The sequence below is a fragment of the Sapajus apella genome, unplaced genomic scaffold (assembly GCF_009761245.1).
Source record: "Sapajus apella isolate SASKATOON/1434 unplaced genomic scaffold, GSC_monkey_1.0 scaffold43, whole genome shotgun sequence".
NCBI lineage: Eukaryota > Metazoa > Chordata > Mammalia > Primates > Cebidae > Sapajus > Sapajus apella.
The window spans coordinates 9,022,097-9,039,939 of NW_022436983.1; the positions used below are offsets into that span (position 1 = coordinate 9,022,097).

A 17,843-nucleotide genomic window follows, 5' to 3' on the forward strand; every position below is an offset into this window, starting at 1 on the left:
CATCCACACAGACGCCTCTGCAGACGGGGCTGCCAGGAATGTGGTGCAGGGGGTTCAGCCAAGGCAGCGGGGGGTCCCTGGCCAGAAGCCATGGCCCCAGGAGGAAAGGGGACTCTTTCTCAGTTCACACAAGGACCCTGAATGGGCTGGGCTGGGCCAGCCTTGCCAATCAGGGTGTCCATCTCTCTGCTGACCATCTCTCCCTGGAGTCCTGCCAGTGCCTCCAATTCACCATGTCTGAAACAGCCAGGGGGCTCCTTCTCTCTCCCTGCCACACCCCACCCTCACCCCAACCTGTCTGTCTCTAATCTGATGGCGAGACCACCATTCTACCCCTTAAAAAGGGTTTCTTTCCCTTTCTTCCCTCTCATTCCTGCTTCTCCCATCCTCAGTTAGGGTATTAGCACTGAATACCCTGACGTCCCCCAGGCTCTTAGCAGAGCTCCCTGTCTCTCACTCAGAGGAGGGGAGCTTGTCACAGGGAACATCCAGGATGGTCTGGTGACATTTTTGGTTGTCAGAACCGGGGTGGGGTGATGGGGGGTGCCCCTGGCATCCAGCAGGTAGAGACCAGGGATGCTACTAACCATCCCCCAATGCCTAAGACAGTATCAGCAGCGCAATACCAGCAATGCGGCCCGACATAGCAGCAGTGCTGCAGCGAACAAACCCTGCCAGCTCCAGCCTCCCCAATGCAGCCCAGCTATTTTTCTGAAAAAAAAAAAAAAAAAAAAACTCTTCATCAGGCCCCTTCACTGTTCTGTCAGCTGCTGGAATAGGAGTGACTCAGACCCTGAGTCACACGGATTAGAGCCAAGTCCTGGCTCAGCCACTGGCCTGCTGTGTGGCATTGAGTTGGACCGCATCTCAGAACGCCACTGCCTCATCGATAAAATGGGGACCCACTGGGCACATTTCAATCATGTTTAAATCAAGTTTCCACCCTCAAGGTGCTGGTTTCAGGCCTGTCATAGCTGGACCTCGCCCTTCCACGCCTCCTCTACCCTCTGCTCCTCCCTCTCCATCATCTACTCCAGCCCAAGTAAGCTCAGCACTTACCCGGAAGAGCACTGCCTTTTCCCAGTCCCGCCCCATCCACCCCGCATCCCCGCATGAAGCTGTGGCTTCCTGTGACTGTTGTAACAAATGACCACAAGAGAGTGGCTTCAGGATTAATTTGGTTTCACTGAGTCAGCAGGGCCGGTTTCTTCCTGAGACTCTAGGGCAGCATGCATTTCCTGGCCTTCCTCAGCCTCTAAAGTTTCATTCCTTGCATTCCTTGGCTCGTGGCCCCTTCCTCCATCTTCAAAGCCAGTGATGTGGCATCTTCCAGTCTCTCTCTGCTTCCATCATGTCACCTGCCCCTCTGGCTGTGGTCAAGCCTCCCTCTGTCTCCTTCTTATAAAAAGCCATGTGATTACATTGGGCCACCCAGATCATCCAGGATAATACCCATCTCGAAATCCTGAACTTTATCATATTTGCCAAGTTCTTTTGCCCTGTACGGTCACACCCACAGGTTCCAGGGATTCTGACCTGGAATTGTAGGGGGTCATCATTCAGCCCCACACACCCCTATTCTGAAGCACCCTCCTCTGGCTCACTGAATTCTGCCCACCCCTCAACACCCACACCTAGTGGTTCTTCAACCAAGTGGCCTTACTTGCTCATTGCAGATGAATGATCCCTCCCTCCTCTGAGACCCTCACCCTCCCCCCTCCTTCATCAGTCACTCACATGCCACCTAGGGTCACCGCATGCTTCCAGCAAGCATTTACATCTGTCTGTCTGACTAAACTGGCAGCCCCTGGATGTCTTGGCTTTAGACGATTCCCCTCACTCAGCACCATGGTTCGCACACAGTAGACAGTAAATAGGTGTTCTGTTGATGGGTTTTTATTTTCCACCTCCAAAAAGAAAGTTGGATGTGAGCTCAAACAAGGCTTATTAGCTATTTTTTTTTTTTTTTGAGACTGTCTCACTCTGTCACCCACGCTGGAGTACAGTGGCACAATCTGGGCTCACTGCAACCTCTGCCTCCCGGGTGCAAGCAATTATCGTGTGTTAGCCTCCCAAGTAGCTTGGATTACAAGCATGCACCACCACATCCGGCTAATTTTTCTATTTTTAGTGGAGACAGGGTTTTATCATGTTGGCCTGGCTGGTCTTGAGCTCCTAACTTCAGGTGATCTGCCCATCTCAGCCTCCCAAAATTCCAGGGTTACAGGCGTGAGCCACCATGTCCTGCCTAAGTCACCGTGCTCAGCTGCTTACCCACTACCTTAAAATCACAGGTTGGATAGTAGTTCATGTTGCTTTGATGGGATGGCAGTGTTGCCTTCATCCACCTGTCTGCAAGCTTTGGAGTTGAATTGAATTGATACTTACATTCTTCCTGCTTCTCTTTTTTTCAAGGGTTCTCTTTGTACCTGATACATCTTCTGGAACATTATAAAAAACTTACAAGCCAGACCCAGGAACTTCAGGTAATTCTTTTAATTTCTTTTTTTCCAAAGTTTATTTCGGCCCCTGCTTGGCATTTAGCACTGCGCATTTGAAACCTGTTTTTTCTTTATCCGCTAGTCACTCCACACCCTCCAGTAGGTGGAAATGATTTCTCCATTTGCACACAAAGAGGCACAGAAAAGGTTGGCTAAGATCTCCCAGGAGGGTAAGGACTATGGCAGGGTCTGCCCTCGGTCTGGCCTCCTGGGCTAACCACACTCTGTGTTTTCCTCTGTCAAAGGTTTAGAAGACGTATTGCCATCAGATCTTTTATTCTGAGTCTCGTTCTGTCGCCCAGGCTGGAGTGCAGTGGCATGATCTCGGCTCACTGCAACCTCTGCCTCCCGGGTTCAAGTGATTCTCCTGCCTCAGCCTCTCAAGTAGCTGAGCTTACAGGCACCTGCCACCACGCCTGGCTAATTTTTGCATTTTTAGTAGAGACAGGGTTTCACCTTGGTGATCAGGCTGGTCTCAAACTCCTGACCTCAAGTGATCCACCCACCTCGGCCTCCCAGAGTGCTGGGATTACAGGCATGAGCCACTGCACCCGGCCTTAATGCTATCAGATTTTGAAAACTGTGTTTGTTAAATGCAGTGGACAAAGCACAGCTATCCATAGTACAAGCAGCAGAATTACCAAAAGAAAAGAAATATTCTAGAGGCAAATGAGCTTTAGGGGTTATGTCATTCTGACAGCTATTGCCATAACAGTGTTATGTAATAAACACCCTCAAAACTTCAGTGGCATTCAGCAATTGCTATTTACTGCTCACGTGTCTGGGGTCAGCAGCCAGGTGGCTCTGCTGACCTTGTCTGGGTGTTGGCTGGCCTTTGGTTGATCTAGGCTGGCCTCAGCTGGAGTGACTAAGCTCCATGCAACTCTCATGCCCCAGCAGGCAGGCCTGGGCTGTTCTCAGGAAACTGCAGAGCTACAAGAGAAAGTGGCCCAATCACATAGTGTTTTTCAATCTTCTGGTTGCGTTATGTCTGCTGACATCCCATTGGCCAGAGCAAGTCACATGGCTGAGTTCAGTGTCTGGAGGCAAAATATGGGCAGGCACTGCAAGTTACATAGCCATAGACACGGATAGAGTGGGGTGAAGAAGGGACCACCATGCCAGTCAGCCACAGAGGCCTGAGTCCAGGGATTGGCAATTTTTTCTATAAAGGGCCAGCTAGTAAATAGTTTAGACTTTGCAGACCATATTCATCCCTCTTCCATTCTGCTATGGTAAAATGAAAGCAGCCATAGACAATATGTAAGTGCTGGGCACGATAAGCATGGCACTATTCCAATAAAACTTTATTTACGGCCGGGCACGGTGGCTCATGCCTGTAATCCCAGCACTTTGGGAGGCCAAGGCGGGTGGATCACCTGAGGTCAGGAGTTTGAGACCAGCCTAGCCAACATGGTCTCTACTAAAAATACAAAACATAAATACAAAATTAGCTGGGCATGGTGGTGGGCACCTGTAATCCCAGCTACTCGGGAGACTGAGCCAAGAGAATCACTTGAATCTATGAGGCGGAGGTTTCAGGGAGCTGCGATTGAGCCCCTGCACTCCAGCCTGGGCGACAGAGCAAAAAAACAAACAGCAACAACAAAAAACCTTATTTACAAAAGTAGGCAGTGGGCCCAATTTGACCTGTGGGCTATAGTTTGTCAACCCCTGACCTAATCCCTTCTCATTTTTCAGATAAGGACAATTTCAGTGTCACACAGCTAATAGGTGAAGAATCAAGACAAATGTTCAAGCCTCCCGGCTCCTACATGACTGCTTTTTTTTCTCACACCCACCTACCACTTACTGAATACCTACTATGTGCTCAGCACTGTGCCAAAAGCTTTCCATCATTATCTCACTTAATCCTCACAACTCTAAAATGTTGATAGTTATTTACTTCATTGTCTAAATAAGGAAGCGTCTAGAAACACCTAGAGCTGGGATTCTTTCTAGATTAGAGCTGGGCTTCTTTTTAGATCCAGAGTCTAAATTCTTAACCACTGCATGCTGCATTGTTCTGTGATTTTAAGAAACTTTTGGGGAACCTATTGTCCCCAAAAAGGTAAACAATTGGTAAACAGATGTGGAAAGATTCTTTAGTTAGGCCTGTCCCCCGTCAGCTGTTTGCTTTTCTCTCATTTTAGAGCAAGTTCAGTTCTCAGGAAACTCAGCAGTCTTTACTGCAAGAAAAGCTGCAGGAGCATCTGGCAGAGAAGGAGAAGCTGAACAAGGAGATGCTAGAGCAAGAGGAGAAGCTGAATGCCAAAATCAGGCAACTGATGGAAGAGAAGGCGGTAAGGCGGTCCCTGCCGTTTGCTTTACTACTGGAAACTGATAAAATGGTCTTTTCTGTGGGAAGTTGGGGGTGCGTGCTTAGACAGAGAAATCTCAGCTATTCTGTTTGGTGCTGCGGAACTAAATTAATTAAACAGAGTGAATAATTGGGAAGGATTTAACCTGAAGTTTGAATTCTAAAACGCACAGCAAAAGCAACTTGAAAAGGCAGCATGATTGAAATTTCAGGAAACCGTGCCTTGTTTGTGTATGTATTGCAGCCGGCTTTATAAAACTGAGTCATCGCTGCGGGTCCTGGTTTGTAGCTGACAGACTGTTTCTAAATGTGCACAAGATCAACTTCAGATGACAAATTTCAGTCATTTGCTTTCTCTTTATGCATGTCAGGGGAAACAAATGGCCAAAATTGCTACTGACTTTTCTAGAAACCAGGCCAGTTTGAAGACAGCAGCGACTCTCAAACCCGAGGTGCCCAGGAATTGTCTGGGATCTGGTTAAGGTGCAGATTCGGTCTCAGCAGGCCTGGGTCGCAGCCGGAGACACTACATTTCCAACAAGCTCCCAGATGATGCTGATGCTACCAGTCTGCAGATCCACATTTTCTTAGGGCGAAGTCTTAGAGGAAGGTTTTCTTAAAGTTTCCTGATAAGAACCACCCGGACGCTTTGCTAAAAATAACAAATCTTGTTCCCCACCCCCAGACCCATTAAATCAGAACATCTGGAGAGGGCCAGGAACTGCATTTAATGAGCTGATTCTCGTCACTGTCCTAGAGTTACCCCCTTTTTTTTTCTTAAGCTGGGGTCTTGCTCTGTTGCCCAGGCTGGAGTACATTGGTGTGATCACAGTTCACTGCAACCTCAAACTCCCAGGCTGCAGTGGTCCTCCCACTTCAGCCTCCCAAGTAGCCGAGACCACAGGCATATGGCACTACACCCAACTAATTATTATTATTGTTTTTTTGGTAGAAGTGGGATCTTGCTACATTGCCCAGGCTGGTCTTGAACTTCTGGGCTCAAGCGATCCTCCCACTTCAGCCTCTCAAGTAGCTGGAACCATAGACACATACCAACCACCATGCCCAGCTAATATTTTTATTTTTTGTAGAAATGGGGTCTCTCTCTCTCTGTGTTGCCCAGGCTGGTCTCAAACTCCTGGCATCAAGTGATCCTCCCACCCCAGCCTCCAAAAGTTCTGGGATTACAGGCATGAGCCACCGTACCCGAGGGCCGGCCTTTTTTGTTTGCTTGCTTGCCTGCTTGTTTGTTATTTGAGCCAGACTCTCACCCTGTCATCCAGGCTGGAGTGCAGTGGCATGATCTCAGCTCACTGCAACCTCCACCTCCTGGGTTCAAGTGATTCTCCTGCCTCAGGCCTCCCAAGTAGCTGGGCCTACAGGGGTGCGCCACCACGCCCAGCTAATTTTTGTATTTTTTATTAGAGACAGGGTTTCACCATGTTGGCCAGAATAGTCTCTATCTCTTGACCTTGTGATCCGCCAGCCTCAGCCTCCCAAATGCTGGGATTACAGGCGTGAGACACTGTGCCCAGCCGGGTTGGCCCTTTTTGATATTCAGGGACCCCTCCCATGAATTTTACTGTCTTTATGACTTTTGTCATTTAGGAGATTAAAAAATACTAATTTAAAAAAATACTAATGCTTTGCACTTCCCCCCTCACTCTCCAGGTTCTGATCTAAGTGGGGTGGGGGTGTGGTCCCGCTCGGGACTCCTGGGTGATCTCAAAGTGCAGCCAGTGTTGCGAGCCACTGTTGTGGGTGGGCATGAAGCAGCGTGTGCGTGGTGTCCCCCCCCGCCACCCGCAGCTCCCTCAAGACAGCGGCCCCAGATCCACCGGACCCTGACTCTTCCAAGACATCTCCTTCCTTCCCCAGAGAAGGACTGGACCTGCCACCTTCCCCATCCTTCCCTAGCTCCTTCTCTATCACACACGCCTGCCCTCCAGACCTCTTCTGCTTTCATCTCCATCCTCAATGTGTGTCCAGTTACCCCAAGACATCGATCTCCTCCTCCTCCCTCCTCTCTTTGCCTCTCTCTGTGCTTTTCTGCATTCATGAAATAAGAGATTAGAAAGGAAGAGCCATCCGACCAAATCATGTACACTCTGCATAAAGGTAATATTAATGATAGCTATAAATCAAGGCCAGCACATTTTGAAGACCATTTAGACATGGAAAAAGCCAGCACCGTTCATTCCATAGAGAAGAAAATAAAACCAGAAAGTACCTAGAAATCTTCAAAATCTTCACAAAACTCTCCACCGACTTCCTCCCTCCTCTCTGATTACTTTCTCCTTTCGACACCGGCATTCCAAAGGGCTTATTTCTTATTTCTCTTTTTAATTTTGGATTGACTTTTTCCATTGTCAGGGTCTGGTATTTCAGCACCCCCATGTTAAACACTGCGTTGGATGCCTGCTTGGGCTTCCTAGACACCCACAGCGACACGGCCGTGGCAGTGTTTTAAGAGCTGGCATCAGCCCCTCTTTCAAACCTGCAAACCTCGGTGCACCCCACCCTCCTTGCAGAGGGAGGAAGCGACATCAGGCACCTGCCAGACAGACGGTGACACTCGAAGGTCACCCTTCCTCCGACACTCAGATTGATGGACTTGACCCTGGGGACTCCTAAGAAAGTTACCTCTTAGACTTCAGTGCCAAGTGTCCTGACTTTGATTGAACCTTCCTCAGACCTTCTGACTCCCATCACCCACCCTTTCTGAAAATACATGTGTCCAGGCTCGTTAAGCAGGCTCCCTCTCATGATTCTTGTTTTGGCTGAGGACTTTGTTTCAATGGAAAAGACAAAACAAAACAAAAAATTTCTAGATTCCTTTATCAATCTGGCATTCCTATTACCAATTGTTGACAGCAGTCAGTTGATTTGTGCACACACCAACGCTTTAGATCAGGGATTGGAAAAATGGTCCCATGAGGAGCCCGATAGTAAATATTTTCAGTTTTGCAGGTCAGGTGCTCGCTGCTCTTCTACGAAAGCAGCCATAGACAGTACACAGCCAGCACAGTGTTCCAATAAAACTTTATTTGCAAAAACAGGCTAGATTTGGTCTGTAAGCCATAGTTTGCTAACCTCTGGTTTAGAACCCAGGCTTCAAAATCAAATGGGTCAGAGTGAGAATCTCTTGCTCATGTGATTTACTAGTAAACTGGGTGGATTCCTTAATTTAAGCCTGTTTCCCCCCTCTGCAGGGTGGAAACCATGGCTGTCACTGCGCCAAGCATTTCATGTTCATCAAACCATCCACCCCCTCATATCAACCCAGCACAGGAAAACGATTACTGTCTCCATTGTCCAAGCAGAGAAACTAAGGCTCTGATAGCTTCACTTACCCAGTGCCTTACATCTAGAAAGGATCAACCTGGGGCTCTACCCTGGGTCTCCCAATTCCGGAGCCCATGCTCTGAGCTCCTAGACTGCCCACAGCCTCCCCAGGGGAGTGCCGTGAGGCGTGGAGAGGTAGGCCACGCAGTGCCTGGCAGCGTCCAAATTCCTGCCATGGTAACCTTGTCTATTCAACAACGGTCATTGGTTTCCAGGCTTTGGAGGAAGGCATTACTCAGGAGAGAAACAGAGTGAAAGAGACTTTAGAGAAAGAACTGAAGAGAAGGCAAGAGCAGGAGGACCTCCTGGCCCAGCAGAAGAAGGTACACGTCTCAGGGAAACAGTCAGCTCCAGCCCAAATCAAGGCTCTGCAGCTAGGAAGGGTGGATCTAGGGCTCTGGTCTGGGCCCAGCGGCCCCTGCTCTGAGCTCCCGGGCGGTGCGGCCCACAGTCCTCCCAGGGAGGTGCAGTCAGGAGGGAAGAGGTTACCTATTCGGTGCCTGGCAGAGCCCAGATTCCTGCCATGGTAACCATGTCTGTTAAACAATGATCAGGCTTTGGCGGAAAGCATTACCCAGGAGAAGAAGAGAGTGAAGGAAGCATTAGAGGAAGAACAGACAAGAGTCCAAGAGCTGGAGAACTGCTTGGCCCGCCAGAGGGAGGTATGCTCGGGGAGATAGAGTCGACTCGAGCCCCAGTTGGCTTGAGAGCCATATGGAAGTAAGTTGAGAGCCGCCGACGAGGGGGGTGAGAGCATGGTGGAGGCTTCCTGTGTAATTTGCGTTTGGGTGGGCTCAGCTACTTTGGGAAGCGTGGGAGACTCAAGGAGAGAACCCTGGAGTTGTAGCCTTGACAACCGATTGGGAAAAAATTGTAAACAGTGTGAAACACCATCAGGGAGAGAGTGAGCTTGGGAGACGAGTTGGGAATGGTGACATGGGCATCTTCTGTGTTCCAAAGCACAGAAACGGGAGAATGACAGAGTCATGGGACCTCAGGGCTGCACAGACCCTCCACCAGCATAAAGCCTCCGGCCTTCAGCACCACCCCTGAGGAATGCTCTCCAGCCCAGGGCAGTCTGTCCCAGCATGGATGCCTCAGGCTGGCAGAAAGTTTTCCCTTTAGGTTGAGCTGTGTCAAACCTTTACGCCTCCCCTGTGCTCCCCGAAGACACGCCCACTTCCTCTTCCACACGATGACTCAGATGTGTGAAAACAGAGGCGCTGGCACCCTGGCACCCTGCGTCCGCTCCTCCCCAGGCCTAAGCCCCCTGGTCCCTCAGTCCCCTCACAGGACTGCAGCCTGGCGCTGGCCCCCTCTTATGGCCTGTGCTGCTCTCCAGAAGTCACAGACTGGTAGCTTGTGACTAAAAAGGGCCTGTGGGTGGTATGTTTGGCCCTGGAATGTTTTATTTTGAACTCATAAAATCTATTTAAAAATTCATATTTCATCTGGGCACAGTGGCTCACTCTCTGTAATCCCAGCACTTTGGGAGGCCAAGGCGGGCAGATCACCTGAGGTCAGGAGTTCAAGACCAGCCTGACCAACATGGCAAAACCCTGCCTCTAAAAATACAAAGATTAGACAGGCGTGGGAGTGTACACCTGTAATCCCAGCTACTCGAGAGGCTGAGGCAGGAGAATCGCTTGAACCTGGGAGGTGGAGGTTGCAGTGAGCCGAGATCACGCCACTGCACTCCAGCCTAGGAGACAGAGTGAGACCCCATCTGAAAAAAAAAAAAAAGTTCAGATTGCCATCCTCTTCTGAAAAGTCAGAAAATCTAGCCCTTTTTTCTACCTAGCAAAAATGGACACGAAACCTTACCAGGTAGCAGCAGTTTGCCACAGTCCTCACCACTCCCTATTGCATTAAACACAGCCCACGTCACTGTTGCTATCTGTATGGGCTTCATAGGCATTTGAGTTTGCCACCCATCACCCACTTTCTTCCTAAAGGGAGGCAGCCAGAACCACCATTCTCCAGCCATGGTAGCCTAGGGTAGAACTCTTCCCCTCCCTCACTGAAGATGTTCTACTTCTGTTAATACATCTAAACTGACTTTTGGGAAAGCTCTGATACATTTGTAGATTCATGTTTAGCTTGTGGTCACCCTCAGATCCCTGATCCTTTTTCACGTGTGCTTTCATGAATTCCTCAATCCTGACACAGCGCAGAGGAATGCGGGCTTTGCAGCCAGATGAGACATGAGTTCGAATCCACGCCGGTCTAAACTTCCTGATTGCGGCTGATCTGCCGCTACCTCCCTTCTCGAAGGGCTGGCTATGGCCTCAGATTTGGCCTCCAGAATTATTGCTGAGTAAATGGCAGCTGCTGCTACTGTCTCTCCTGCCACCTGTGCCCCTTCTTCTGTTTGGGCATTTGTTTTCCAGCAGCCCTCACTCCTCAAGTATATTCCTTGCCCACCCACCACTGCAGGAGAAACAAAAAGACCTCTGGGCAAAGCCTGTGCCATCTGACCCGACCCACAACAGGAAAAGGTTCTCCCTTGGAGTCTGACACAGCTGTGCCCTGCAGCCCTCTTGCAGAGCATCACTGAGGTTTGCTCCCAAGTTATTTCTCCAGGGATGGGGATGAGGAGGAGGGTCTCCAAGGAGTCACTTGAGTCAAATGCCTCAAGGGGCCAACAGCAAAGGCCTGGGGAAGATCCTTGAATTTAGAGACTTTGAGGTCATGGGGCTCAGGAGACAAATGTAAGCGTCCTTGCAGAGGGCATCTGTGGTTGGGTCACCCCTGAACTGTTAAAATGTCAGCCTACTTCTGGCAGAACCTCTCTGTGGCTTCCTATTGGGGGAACTTGAGAGAACAGCCCCAGCTACAGGCTCCATTCAACTGCCATTGGCGATTTGATTTTCTTTTTTTCTGTCACCCAGGCTGGAGTACAGTGGCACGACCTCAGCTCACTGCAACCTCTGCCTCCCAGGTTCAAGTGATTCTCGTGCCTCAGCCTCCCGAGTAGCTGGGACTACAGGCACACATCACCGTGCCTGGCTAATTTTTTGTATTTCTAGTAGAGACAGGGTTTCACCATGTTGGACAGGCTGGTCTTGAACTCCTGACCTCAAGTGATCTGCCTGCCTCGGCCTCCCAAAGTGCTGGGATTACAGGCGTGAGCCACCGCACCCGGCCTGATTTTTGTTTTCATTGCATCTTCCACCACATTATCAGGGTTTTTAAGGACGACAGAATCACTAGGTCATAATCTGGGTCTTGAGGTCGTGTTCAAAGTTAATTCTCATTACCTGTTGTGAACTTGGGAGCACAGCAACTGAGCAGGTAGGGCCTGAGTGAGCCAGGCAAGGCCTCTCTTCCAGGTAGCACCTGTCCCGTCTGCAGAGAAAGGGCTGGCGAGTATAGACGCAGAGTCAGACACAGCAGAGCCAACTCTAATTCCCTAGGAAGTGCCTCAAAGTCTCTTTCACAATTCACAGGAAAATGTCCTACCCTGAAACCCACTTTAAAGGATCCAAATAAACGTGAAATTCTTCGGATGCCACTTTTCTTCTGCTTTGTTTAAGGCTAGTGTTGGGACAGCAGAGTGCTAGCGTTTTGTCAACTATTTTTCACTGCAAAGTGTGTAATATCTCAGCCATACCCTGGATTAAAGACTGCTTGCAGGCTCTTCTGGGGCCCTAACCCCTGGTTATCATGGAAATCACGTTCCGAGCTCTAAGCGCCTGACAGTCAGCCTGGAGTTTGAAAGACAAACCATTGGAAAATCGAGGTGGCCTTTCTTGTGACCGGAAGCAGGCTGGCAATGTATTTCCTTTGGCGATTCGCATTAAGCTGTTTAGTTGAATAGCTTAGCAGCAAGTAACTTCCTGGACAAACTTCTTGATTAGGGCCACCAAATACTGGCCACACTTTCTTCCCCACACCCTTCCAGAACGTCGCTTATCCCTTCTAGAAACTGGCATATTGTGGCTCATTAATTGGGCATACTGCCCTTCTCTTGAAACTGAATTCTGTTGAAGAAATTCATTTCTGGTTCAAGCGATTCTCCTGCCTCAGCCTCCCGAGTAGCTGGGACTACAGGTGTGCACCACCACACCCAGCTAATTTTTGTATTTCTTGTAGAGACGGGCTTTCACCATGTTGGCCAGGCTGGTCTCAATCTCTTGATCTCATGATCCGCCCACCTCAGCCTCCGAAAGTGCTGGGATTACAGGCATGAGCCACCACGCATAGCCAAAAATTCCATTATTAACGAGACTCTTCCTTTGATCAGAAAGGCTATTTGGCCCCGTGATAGGAAGCCGCCCCACTGCTCCCCTGTTCCCTGTCGAGAGCTCCGTATTCCGGCTCCGTGCTTTCCTCTGTGCAGGCTTCAGATCTGGCCTCACCGCTGACAAATGGTGTGGCTTTGAGCCCTCTCTGCCTTCCTGTTCCTCAGTTTCCTCATGTGGAAAATGGGCCACTCTCAGCACTTCTCCGACAGAGCTGCTGTGACACTGAAGGGCTGGCCGGGGGCCTGGGCGTATCTGATAGCCGCCCCGACACTCTGGCTGTTATTGTTAATCTTATTAGTAGCAATTTCCCCCCTGCAATGTGCAGGCCACCAAGAGGACTTGTCCTTGACTTCCAGGTTTTGGAGAGCAGCATGGCCCATGAAAAAAGGAGAGCAAAGGAAGCCTTGGAATCGGAAAAGAGAAAAGTTCAGGATCTGGAGAACCACTTAACCCAACAGAAGGAGGTATGATCAGCAGCAGGAAAGAACCTTCTGGAAGCAGCAGCAAAGCCAGATGCCCTGGGGGAGTACGGTGGGAAATGGGGCAGACGCCAGAGCCATACCTCCCTTTGAAGTGGCCAAGATCTGCCAGTGACTGGCCGTGTGACCTCGGGCAGATCGCAATATTCCCACCCCTGTTTCCTCATCTGTAAAATGGGAATGCTAACAGTCCCTGGCTTAGCAGGTTAAATGCTATCAGGTATAAAGTACATAGGACCACACCCTGCAGACTAGAGGGCTCTTTTCTGCTCTTTGGCTCAGCCACCTAGGAAAGAGGGATCCTCCCCAGGAGAGAACCCTGGGTTTCAGCTGGGGTCAGCGACTTAGCCAACGTCGTCCTCACAGTAGAAAGGCTTGTGTGCCACACCCGGCACGACCACAGGAGAAAGCACTGCTCCTGGCCCGGCCTCCTGGTGTCCTGGACTCTGAGGCAGGCCCTCCCAGGACTGGCTGAGGAGTAAAACACACAAAGAACACAAAAAGAGACGGTGCAGGTAGGTGCATGGTAAACGCACATGGTTGTCACATCAAATGAGCCCCAGGGATCAGTGCCTTCTGGAGTGGACAAGAAGATGGGCACCCCAGGACAGAAAGATGCTGGGGAGGCCAGGAGGGGTCAGAGCTGGAGACATCCACATCCACCCAACCCAACGTCACCAGCCTGAGGACCTGGCCCACCCAGACACACCTGCCCAGAGCAGCATGAAAAGCAGGCCCTCAGGTCAGCCTGGGTGCCTGGGTCACAGCCTGGAAGTAAGAGCCGGGGATGGGAGGGGTGGTCAGGAGGAGATCACTCAGGGACCTACAATGGCATCTCCATGAGCTGGGCTTCGGGAACAGAGGTGGCACAGACACACACATGCCGGCCCCCACAGAACTTCTAGAAACAGAACTGATGGCTCTGATGGTTCAATTCGGTTTCATTCATCTGCCCATAAATATTCATTTATCCACCCACCAATTTCAGTTTCATTCATCCACCATGTGCCAGGCTCGGTTCTGGGTGCCGTGGACACCATAGTGAGCAAGACAGACCAGAGCCAGGCTGCTCAGATCCTCCAGCCTAGCGCTGGGGAGACAGACATCCCGTAGAAGCAGGGGCCGCACCAGGGCCACAAAACCAAAGCTGAGGAGCAGGCTGGAGAGTGCCCGAGGGCAGGACCACTCAGGAAGTGACATTCCAGTGAGAACTGGAAGGAAAAAGGAGCCTGGGTGCAGAGAGGACCACTGATTAAAGTGACACAGGTGTGAAGGTCAGGACTGAGCTTGCCAGGAGGTAGACGGGGGATACTGGGTGAGGAATGAAACCAAAGCTGGCCCAAGATGGGAGGCACCAGGACACAGGGGAGGGAAACAGGTGGGAGAGGCAGGGAAGGAGCCGCAAACTGTGGGGAGCTAAAGGGTCCATTCTGGACTCAATTCTCAGCTCTGCCCTAACAGACTGTGTGACCCTGGGCAAGCCCCTTGCCCTCTCTGTGCCCTCATGTGTCATGTGGGTCTGGTGGCAGAACTGCCCTAAAGGTGTAATATGAGGAGTCAGTGCATCTGTGGCTTGGGATGCATCCTCGCTGGTGAGGTCAGAGTCCAGGTGGGATGGGCGGCTGAGTGGGTACAGCAGGGTGGGGGCTGCCCAGCCTTAAGCAAAGCCCTTGGCAGTGGGACGATGCCAAGCCCATGAAGGAAGTAAGGTCAGAGTCCAGGTAGGCAGAGGGAGCACAGACACGGGAACAGCCTCACTAAGGGGTGGGACCCAAACTGTGGTCACCGCTGCCCCCAGAGCCTCCCTTATACATATGGGCCAGGGATGGGGTCCTGAAGCTCAGGCTACAGCCAGGCAGTGGCTCACACCTGAAATCCCAGCACTTTGGGAGGCCGAGGCAGGTGGGTCACCTGAAGTCAGCAGTTCAAGGCCAGCCTGGCCAACAGGATGAAACCCTGTCTCTACTAAAAATACAAACATTAGCCAGATGTGGTGGTGCAACTGTAGTTCCAGCTACGGGTGGCTGAGGTGGGAGAATTGCTTGAACCTGGGAGGCAGAGGCTGCAGTGAGCCAAGATCTCACCACTGCACTCCAGCCTGGGGAAAAAAACGAAATCCCATCTCAAAAAAAAAAAAAAAGAAAAAAAAGGTTGCCATAATCCCATTTCCCCCCAAATAAACATCATTTACATTTCAGTACATACCCCTCTGGTCTTCTGTTGTACATATCTACATATATTTAAAATGCTTTTCTTGTGAACTTTATGTTGGTAGGGAGGGAGTATAATTGCAAGAGTTTCAACAGCTAGCTGCAGATAGCGTTTTTCGAGCCCACCCTAACTATTTACCTCCCAGGGCTTGTACAGGAGAGTCTGGCTTCCAACGCTCTCCCGATCACCAAGTCTGTGGGATTTGTGTTCTCAACTCTAACTGACCTAGACAGGAATTTTGGAAACCCACGCCTTTGTAGACTGGAAGTGGCTGCCTGGGTCCTCCTTTGGCATGGGTCTGCAGGGACAGAAGTCACGTCCCAGCATTATCTCTCCTGCCCCACCTCCCAAAGAGCCCGGCACTTCCAACAAAGGCCAGCATTGGTGCCAGCACATCCCGGTTTATTCAGTGACTCAACGCCAAACAGCAGGACCCAACCTCTCACCAGCATGTCACTTCCTGAACACCAGCCCTGAGATCTTGAAAGATGACTCACTCCTTTACCCACATGACTAAGATATGGCTCCGAGGTTCTCACCACGGCAGATGTGCCACAGTTTTCACCTCTGTCCCCAGTGGGCGCTTGAGATCTTTCTCCCAAACCCTGACTTGGTGGCTTCAATGGTGACTCAACCTGGTTTCCCTTTGCGGTGTCATCTCCCTTTGAGGGCACAGGCCCTCAAACGACTTCCTTTGACTTCCAGATCTCAGAGAGCAGCCTTGCCTACGAGAAACACAAAGCAAAGGAGGCCATAGAGAAGGAAAAGAAAAAGGTGCAAGACCTGGAGAATCGCTTAACCAAGCAGAAAGAGGTATGAGTCGCAGGGAGGGAGCGATGAGAGGGCCTAGCATGGTGCAAGGCAGTGCTCTGGAGCCAGGCTCTGGGTTCAAATCCTACCTCTCCCCATCCCTGGCTGTGGCACTTTAGGCAAGTACTCTACCATCTCTCTGCCTTAGTTTTCCCACTTATGAAATGCAGATGATACCCACAGATCAATCTCCTTGAGTTGTTGTGAGACATGACTGCAGTTATACACGCAGAACACATGGAGAGGCACCCAGCACCCAGCGCTCCACGGGGACGTGTCAGCCGCCCATGTTAGCATAACGAGCTCATGGCTGTGGAGGGGCAGGATCCGAAACCAGGACTGTCTGACTCCCGAACCCTAAATCATCACCTCTCCCTCTCTACTGCACTTCAGCTTTGTGTGGGCTCAGCTGCCTGGCATAAGAAGGGAGATGTTGGCCGGGCACCCAGCACTTTGGGAAACCAAGGCAGGTGGATCACCTGAGGTCAAGAGTTCAAGACCAGCCTGGCCAACATGGTGAAACCCCGTCTCTACTAAAATTACAAAAATTAACTGGGCTTGGTGGCAGGTGCCTGTAATCTCAGCTACTTGGGAGGCTGAGACAGGAGAATCGCTTGAACCTGAGAGGTGGAGATTGCAGTGAGCCAAAACTGTGCCATTACACTCCAGCCTGGACAACAGAGCAAGACTCCATCTCAAAAAAAAAAGAGAGAGAGAGAGAGGAGATGCTAGGGTACAGACACCTGGGTTTCTGATCACTTTGATATCAGTTTTCCCAGCAGAACTTGTCATCATAATTACCATCACCTTCCTAATCCAAATGCATTTACTGTTTTTGTTTTTGTTTTTGTTTTTGTTTTGAGACAGAATCTCACTCTGTCTCCAGGCCTGGAGTGCAGTGGCGTGATCTCAGCTCACTCCTACCTCCACTTCCCAGGTTCAAGCAATTCTCCTGCCTCAGCCTCCCTAGTAGCTGGGATTACAGGTGCCTGCCACTACGCCCAGCTAATTTTTTTTTTTTTTTGTATTTTTAGTAGAGACGAGGTTTTACCATATTGGCCAAGCTGGTCTCAAATTCCTGACCTCGTGATTCACCCACCCCAGCCTCTCAAAGTGCTGGGATTACAGGCATGAGCCACCACGTCTGACCACCTTTACTGTTATCACTGAGAATTGTAAACGCAGTAGGAATAGAAGTGGATTGTGCACGTGACCCTGTCTTACCCTGCAGGTACCTCATAAGCAATAGGGCATAACTGGCTTCTGCTGGGTCCCAACAGTACAAGGCGCGCACGCGCACACACACACACACACACACACACAATGACCAATATGTCAAAGTCAAAGCAGGTGACAAACATGCATCCTGGCAATAATGGGTTAAATTTAAATATAGGTGACTATGACTTCAAAGGATTTTCGGGACCAGCTAGGACTAAAAAGGTCTCTATTCACATCAAACTGGGATCATTTTCTTCAAAGAAAGGTTTGCAAACATTAGCATGCATTCGAATCTTGGGGGAATTTATTTTAAATGCCTGTTTCTTGGACCCCACCCCAAGAAATTCTGATCCCCTGTGGAGGACAGACTCAGGAATCTGCATGTTTCATAAGCAGTCCATGGTGCTGATGCACTTTAAACAACGCTGCTCTAGGGAGGATAGTCAGGAGGGCCCGTCAGCCCTGGACACCACTCTTTAAGAGGGTCGTTCAGTAACTGGCCATGTGTCCAGAGAAGGTAGATGAGAGTTGGGTGAAGTGATGCGGGACTTCTCAGCCCAGGGCCATCAGGGTCACAGAGGACCCCTGCGGGGAGGCACGTGCTGCAGGCTGTGGGAGAGCCTGAGAGAGGCAGTCGCTTCCCAAGCAGCCATGTCCTCCACATGATGGACCATGGATCGCCCATGAAACACACTACGGGTAGGCGAAA

General features: G+C 50.4%; 1 protein-coding gene across 13 annotated transcripts in view; it reads left to right on the plus strand.

The window, feature by feature from the left end:
• FHAD1 (forkhead associated phosphopeptide binding domain 1) overlaps window positions 1–17,843 on the plus strand; it is a 160,279-nt gene that overhangs the window by 97,576 nt on the left and 44,860 nt on the right. For 11 of the 13 annotated variants that reach the window (XM_032300467.1, XM_032300474.1, XM_032300468.1 and 8 more), the window contains 6 exons: window positions 2,416–2,486; window positions 4,655–4,804; window positions 8,382–8,489; window positions 8,721–8,828; window positions 12,770–12,877; window positions 15,809–15,916. In XM_032300467.1, coding sequence (XP_032156358.1) covers window positions 2,416–2,486; window positions 4,655–4,804; window positions 8,382–8,489; window positions 8,721–8,828; window positions 12,770–12,877; window positions 15,809–15,916 — 653 coding nt within the window. The remainder of the gene's footprint in view (window positions 1–2,415; window positions 2,487–4,654; window positions 4,805–8,381; window positions 8,490–8,720; window positions 8,829–12,769; window positions 12,878–15,808; window positions 15,917–17,843) is intronic. The other 2 variants (XM_032300470.1, XM_032300476.1) reach the window with 2 other exon arrangements.